We start from the raw sequence: 7,094 nt of genomic DNA, 5'->3' as shown, positions 1-7,094 counted from the left end.
AAAGCCAACAGCAGAGCAAGTGGTTTGGATTGATGAAAAGTGCAGTCTACAGGACTTTTAAAAAAAAAGAAAAGAAAACTATGTTCAGAAGCCAGATTTGTGTAGCCTTCAATAAATTATGTATTTGAGTTAAGGAGAATCTTAACTTCTTCTCCTGTAAAAATCCATAACCTAAATCTAAGCATTGATATCTTACTACATTAAGGGAGAAATAACTTGTTTGATCTTTCCCTCTCTCTCTCTCCCTCTTCAAGATTGTTTTATGTCTCTTAGTGAATGAAAATTTTCTATTTTATTATTCCAAAAGTGTATGTTAAGTACCTACTATGGGTGTATCATGACATAAGATGTTAATAGGGATTTTTAAAAGAAATGCAAGACATTTTACCACAAATTCTAGATGGAGAGAAAAGGCATAAACACACAAGAAATTAAATGACCAAATGATTGATGCAGATATTAAGTGTTACATTAGATTTTTTTTTTCTAATTCTTTACAGGTTGTCTAACAAAGAGAATGGAAGAGGCTGTCCTACTCAATCAAACTTCCTTAGTGACATATTTCTGGCTTAGAGGTTTATCTGTAAATCAGAAGGCACAGATAGCTATGTTTTCCATGTTCCTCATTTTTTATGTCCTGACACTTATTGGGAACATTCTCATTGTCATAACTATTATCTATGACCACCGACTCCATACCCCCATGTATTTCTTCCTCAACAACCTGTCCTTTATTGATGTGTGCCACTCCACTGTCACTGTCCCCAAGATGCTGAGAGACACCTGGTCAGAGGAAAAGCTCATCTCTTTTGATGCCTGTGTGACCCAGATGTTCTTCTTGCACCTCTTTGCCTGCACAGAGATCTTCCTCCTCACTGTCATGGCCTATGATCGGTATGTGGCCATTTGTAAACCCCTGCAGTACATGATAGTGATGAACTGGAAGGTATGCATGCTGCTGGCTGTGGCCCTCTGGACAGGAGGGACCATCCACTCCATAGCCCTCACCTCCCTCACCATCAAGCTGCCCTACTGTGGTCCTGATGAGATTGACAACTACTTCTGTGACGTACCTCAGGTGATCAAGCTGGCCTGCACTGACACCCACGTCATTGAGATCCTCATAGTCTCCAACAGTGGACTGATCTCCGTGGTCTGTTTTGTGGTCCTGGTGGTGTCCTACGCAGTCATCCTGGTGAGTCTGAGGCAGCAGATCTTCAAGGGCAGGCGGAAGGCCCTGTCCACCTGTGCAGCCCATCTCACCGTAGTTACACTGTTCCTGGGACACTGCATCTTCATCTATTCCCGCCCATCCACCAGCCTCCCAGAGGACAAGGTGGTATCTGTGTTTTTCACTGCAGTCACCCCCCTGCTGAACCCCATTATCTATACCCTTAGGAATGAAGAAATGAAGAGTGCCTTCAACAAGTTAGTGGGGAGAAAGGAGAGGAGAGAAGAAAAATGAAAATGTCTACGTCCTTAGGATATGTGGTGCTCCAAATTAAAGAAATGCCTTGCAAAGAATAAGTTGCATACCATATTTATCAAACTGTGAGACTTATAAAATTATTCTTGGTCCAATATCCGAGAGTCGTAGCAATCATTATGGTTATTAATATCTTCTCTGTGCTGGAAATTATTCTAGGCACTGTGCATTTACTTAATTCTCACAACTTTGAAAGGTAGATATTATTATGCTTGTTTGTATATGAAGAAATTAAAGCTTGAAGAGAGCAAATAACACGCCCAAACTCACTCAGCTAGAAAACAATGAAGGCAGCATGTGAACCCAAGTGTATCAACTTAAACTCAAGCTGTTATCACAACATATACTGCCTCTTTCTGCTTTTCTGTTGGAGGGATAACCAAGGTCTAAACAAACCTTGGGATCTCTGGGCAGCCCTTGCCTGCATCATTCACCCAGGTGCTTATATAAACAGCTTAGCAAACACTAGTGAAGCAGACGAAGTGAGTTTCCACATGACTTTGGTGACAGAGAAAGAAGACTTTGAACAGGTGAAGTTACTGACACTCTCAAGTATCCAGGCAAAATCTGCCATCAGAGCAATGAAATGGGGATATCTTATTATTCATTCATTTGACAAATATTTACTGAGCACTTATTACGTGCCAGATACTAGGTTTATAGCCATAAATAAGACATACATATAGTCTTTCTTTCATGGAGTTTAGGGTCTAGTGAAAATAGAAAACAAAAATATGAACAAATAAATTTTAACTACAGATTGTGAAAAATGCTATAAAACAGCAGGGTGCTGTTAGAGAGTATGGAAGAGACTTGCTTTAAATTAAGTGGTCAAGGATGGCCTCTCTGAGGAAGTTACATTTAAGATTAAAAGGAGCCAACCATGAGAAAAGAGAGGTGATGGACATTCTAGGCAGGGGAAATGGCCGGTGCAAAGATCTATGCTGGGAAAGACCTTGGCTTGTTCAAGGAAGTGAATGATCAGTGTGATTACAGCTTAGACTATAAGGCAGAGAGTGGCAAGAGAGTGATGTCAGAGAGCTAAAAAGAATCTTTCCAGTACAATAAGAAGCCACCAGAATGATTTAAGCACAGATGTGGCATGAAATAATTTATGTTTTAATAAAATTATTTTAATATTATGTAGAGAATTCACTCAACTAAGCAATAGCATCCAATATTGTTCTTAGAGTAATATTGGATGACTATTAAGTATTTAGTAATAAATACTTAGAAAACAACTTGGTAGAAAACACCAAGTTGGATAAACCATGGTCTGTAAACCAACATCTTAAATCTCACTGTGGTGGCACATAGTGTAGCAGAATGGAATGTGGTGAGTGAACTGGGATATGAAGAGGATATCCCAGATAATGGCATCTCATATTCATGTTTACAAAAGAGCCTGACACATTGGCAATCATCCGTTCATTCTCACTCCCTCACTGAGAAAGGCATGCTTAAATGCAGCTGGGATTTCCTAGGTGCTCAGTGAGTGTATGGTCAATAAACCTGTGAGCCACAAGGCCTACATCATGATTTTCAGGAGGAAAATTTTTATTTGCTAGGAAATGTGTTAGGGAGGATATTCAGTTAATACAAGGCATTTCAGTTACAGAGAGGCATGATTTTAAAGGCATTCTGTAGGGCTTTCTGGATATCAAAAGTTAACTTTCAACAGAAAAATCTAATAATTAATAGAGTAGTTTCTTTCCCAAAGATAACTCCCTGGAAGGTATAAAATGATATTTATTTGAACTTATTAGTGCAATAATTAAGCTGAATTTAAGAATTATAAAATTTATGTAAAATAAGTGCCCTTTTATTAAAGGCAATGACAGGCAATAAGGAGAAATATCTAAATATCTTTCCAATGAGCTCAAATAGAACTGCTTGTGCAGGAATCAGCCATACAGAGGAACACGTGCAAAACTGTCATATTGTCGGTCAACAACACGATGCTTCAAGGTAGTCGTTAAGATTGTAGCTGGTAAAACTATAATGGAACAATGATGTGATGTTTGCTTATTTTTTTCATAGTAGCAAGCAAAATTTCTGACACTACCCATTTTTAGTCACACTAATCTTTACAACTCTCTGGGGAGGTAAAAATAAAACATTTAGGCTCTGTTTTACAGAAACAAAACTTTTCAGACTCAGAGACAAGATAAAGATGTATTTAATTACTAAATAAATAGTCTTAAAGAACAAAAATAAAAGATATTGACGCATGGCTCTGTGGTTTACTTACTTTAACAAGAAAGAGGAATAGTTATTTATTAATATAGAAATTTGCTAAGCAACTTTGTATTCAACAATTGAATTCTTCAGGTTACAACCATGTTCTACACAGTAAGGTAATGAATAGTGCCATAATACAAATAAACAAATAAGAGAGTGGGAATTTATTTCTGCATAAAAGATAATAATGAGTGTGAATACCTATGCACATAAAAGTCCAGAAACTAGAGGCATAATTAGATCATTTTTCTAAGTTTTAACATGTACATAGTAGTGATATCTGGACTTCATTTCATTCTTCAACTCTTACTATGACTCAAGTTTTATATGAGAATTGTAGGGGGCTGATCATATTCTACCCTTGTTTGTCAACTTGAAGCAATGATGTTTAGATATTTTCATGAACACCTCCCAGTTTAATTAATAGACTGCTTCTGATTCTTTGTTCTTTTGATTACTAAAAGGTAATCATGTATTAGCCTTTAGTTAGAGTTAGCGGGTCACTCACTCTGTATTGTGTATGTCTGTAATGTGTGGATGGCCATGTTATCTGCTCTCCAGCTCTCCAGAATACTCAAGTATTATTTCTATAAGTTGATAGACCATCTGGAAAATAGTGACAAAGACCCCAATCAATTATAAATTTTTTTCAGAAAAAGCAAAGACACATATTTATACTTAATATTTTTATTATTAACCATATTTCATTTCATTCCATTAGCTCCATTAAAGTTGATATTGTATGGTAGCTCTCTGACCATCTATAGGATCTTCATTTACAGCTAATCCTACTGATTTCAGTCACAGAATATCATCATCATTACCTAAGAAATTTGTCATGGATCCTTCTTTATATGGACTTGCCCATTCCACAATAAACTGATATACTTCAGCCCAATGAGTGATAGTAGTTAATGATTAGCTGAGAGGGGCGAGTGCCTTGAACTCAGGAGTTTTGAGACCAGCCTGGTCAACGTGGTAAAACCCCGTATCTACTAAAAATACAAAAATTAGCGAGGCATGGTGGCACGCACCTATACTCCCAGCTATGCAGGAGGCTGAGGCAGGAGAATCACTTAAACTTGGAGATGGAGGTTGCAGTAAGCTGAGATGACGCCACTGCACTCCAGCCTGGGCAACAGAGTAATTAGAAAAAAAAAAAAAAAAACACTCGGCATTTTCTACCTTTTTAATTTTTACTATTCTGGTGGATGTATGGTTTTGTTTTGTTTTAACTTTTTATTTTGACAATAATTTCAGACTTAGAGGAAGTTGCAGGAATAGTACAAAAAATTCCTGTCTCAAAAAAAAAGTACAAAATAGATCTAGATGTGAGAGAATTACATTCAAAAGCAACAAAAGTTTAATTCAATACAAATAAGTAAAGGCTTATTTATACACTTGAAAATGTATTGGAAAGCAACAGTGAAACTACTATAATGTATAAATCACCGTAGTGATGTACAGCTTCCCAGAGGCAATATCCCACAGAGCAGTATAAATCAAGGGTCGATTCTCACTCTGCCTGCTCCTGAAACTGAGACTGAACTGGGTTCCCCAAATTGTGTTCCTTTACTGATGAAATCAAAAGTTGTCTTTAAATTTTCCTGGGTTATTTTTCCTTATACCTTCCACTATGATCTTTTGCTTTATTTAAATAATAGTTAATAAGTTTTTATCTTTAATGAACAGAATAAGTTCTTATCTTTAATGAGCAGAAATCTGACCTGCTCCGTGCCATTTTATCTAATTTACCAAGTTTTATAAGTTGATTTTGACACTTTACTTTTGCTCTTTCATTAAGGATGTGGCTGCAATTATGTCTACAATCCCAATGCCCATTATATATATGATTTCGTGAAAAAAACTTGTCTCTGCCTGAGCTGCTTCATGGCACTTTTTACCTCCTCATTCCTCAAGGTGTAAATGAAGGGATTCAGCAAAGGGGTGACCACTGTGTAGAAGACAGACACCACCTTGTCAATGGAGAAGCTGGTGTCTGGCCGAGTATAGATGAAGATACATGGCCCAAAGAAGAGGGCAACCACCATGAAGTGGGCCGAGCAAGTAGATAGGGCTTTCCAGCGCCCTTCAGCTGAATGTTTTCGAAGAGAAACCAGGATGACTGTATAGGAGGTGACCACGGCCAAGAAACAGGTGAGGGAGATGGTTCCACTATTGGACACAATCAGTATTCCTGTGAGGTATGTATCTGTGCAGGCCAGCTTGATAACAAGAGGCACATCACAGAAGTAGCTGTCAATAATGTTGGGGCCACAGTAAGGTAGACGAATAGTCAAGAAGGTCTGCCCTAGTGAGTGAACAGTACCCCCCAACCAGAGAGCAAAGACAAGCTGTACACAGACTCTCATGTTCATCACATTGGGGTAGTGGAGTGGAGTGCAGATAGCCACGTAACGATCATACGCCATAATGATCAGCAGAAAGATCTCAGCACAGGCAAAGACATGTAGGAAGAAGAGCTGTGTGATGCAGTTGTCAAAGGAGATGGTCTTTCTCTCTAAAAGCAAACCCTCCAACATCTTTGGCACAGTGACAGATGAATGGCAGATGTCAATAAAGGACAGATTGCTCAGGAAGAAATACATGGGGGTATGGAGACTTGGAGTAAAGACTGTGGCAATGATGATGAGAATGTTCCCCAAAAGCGTTAGCACATAGATGGCTGAGAATGCCATGAAAAACAGTATCTCCAGCACCCAGTTATCAGTGGGTCCCAAGAAGACAAATTCAGTCACTCTTGTTTGGTTTAGAGTGTCCATTCAGTGAGCTTAGGGGGAGAAAAATGAAAGCTAGTTTTATTATTATAGAAATAGAAAAATAGTTTTATTATTATAGAAATAGAACTAACTGAAGTGACTTTGTATTCTTATCTGAATTGCTAATTTATCATCAGAGCATATAGCTTATAAAATCAATTTAATAGTTGTTACAGTATACCCACTACTAACCAGGAGCCATGCCAGGCACTTCTATTTAAACACAACCACCTCATGGCACAGGAATCAATTGTTTCTGCCTTGCAGATGAGATCAGTGAGCCTTTACAAGAATAAATAAATGCCCAAAACCCTTAACCATTAGTTATTGGGCTCTTTTCATGTCAAACTAAAGCACTGATAACATTAAGCTAATATTCCAATACAACTCCCAACTAAATAATTTGACTCTTCCTATCAAATTAAATACACATTCAAAGCCTGCAACAGTCTGCTGCACATTTTCATTTGTTCAATATGAGTGTCCTTTTATTTTCCCTATTAATTCTTCTCTCTAGCCAAGCAAGTTACTGTCCTCCAGGCATCCTACCTCCACCTACTTACTTTCCAAAATCTTTGTCTTTACTT

General features: G+C 37.8%; 2 protein-coding genes across 2 annotated transcripts; one reads left to right on the top strand and one right to left on the bottom strand.

Annotated features, from left to right (window-relative positions):
• The first annotated feature begins 517 nt into the window (after positions 1–517).
• On the top strand, positions 518–1,465 carry LOC105536772 (olfactory receptor 4E1). Its single transcript, XM_011976268.1, has one exon. It carries the CDS (start codon positions 518–520, stop codon positions 1,463–1,465), a length of 948 nt encoding a protein of 315 aa, XP_011831658.1.
• A 4,103-nt stretch (positions 1,466–5,568) lies between these two features.
• LOC105536771 (olfactory receptor 4E2) lies at positions 5,569–6,510 on the bottom strand. The gene has a single exon (XM_011976267.1). The coding sequence runs from the start codon at positions 6,508–6,510 to the stop codon at positions 5,569–5,571; it is 942 nt and encodes a 313-aa protein (XP_011831657.1).
• Between the last annotated feature and the right edge of the window lie 584 nt (positions 6,511–7,094).

The sequence above is a fragment of the Mandrillus leucophaeus genome, unplaced genomic scaffold (assembly GCF_000951045.1).
Source record: "Mandrillus leucophaeus isolate KB7577 unplaced genomic scaffold, Mleu.le_1.0 Scaffold163, whole genome shotgun sequence".
In the NCBI taxonomy this organism is placed as follows: domain Eukaryota; kingdom Metazoa; phylum Chordata; class Mammalia; order Primates; family Cercopithecidae; genus Mandrillus; species Mandrillus leucophaeus.
The sequence above is the reverse complement of the archived record's forward strand: the minus strand, read 5'-3'. Positions and strand labels throughout refer to the sequence as shown.

Excerpts from the sequence above, each read along its gene's own strand:
- LOC105536772 (XM_011976268.1), top strand. The coding sequence starts at position 518 with ATGGAAGAGGCTGTCCTACTCAATCAAACTTCCTTAGTGACATATTTC.
- LOC105536771 (XM_011976267.1), bottom strand. The coding sequence starts at position 6,510 with ATGGACACTCTAAACCAAACAAGAGTGACTGAATTTGTCTTCTTGGGA.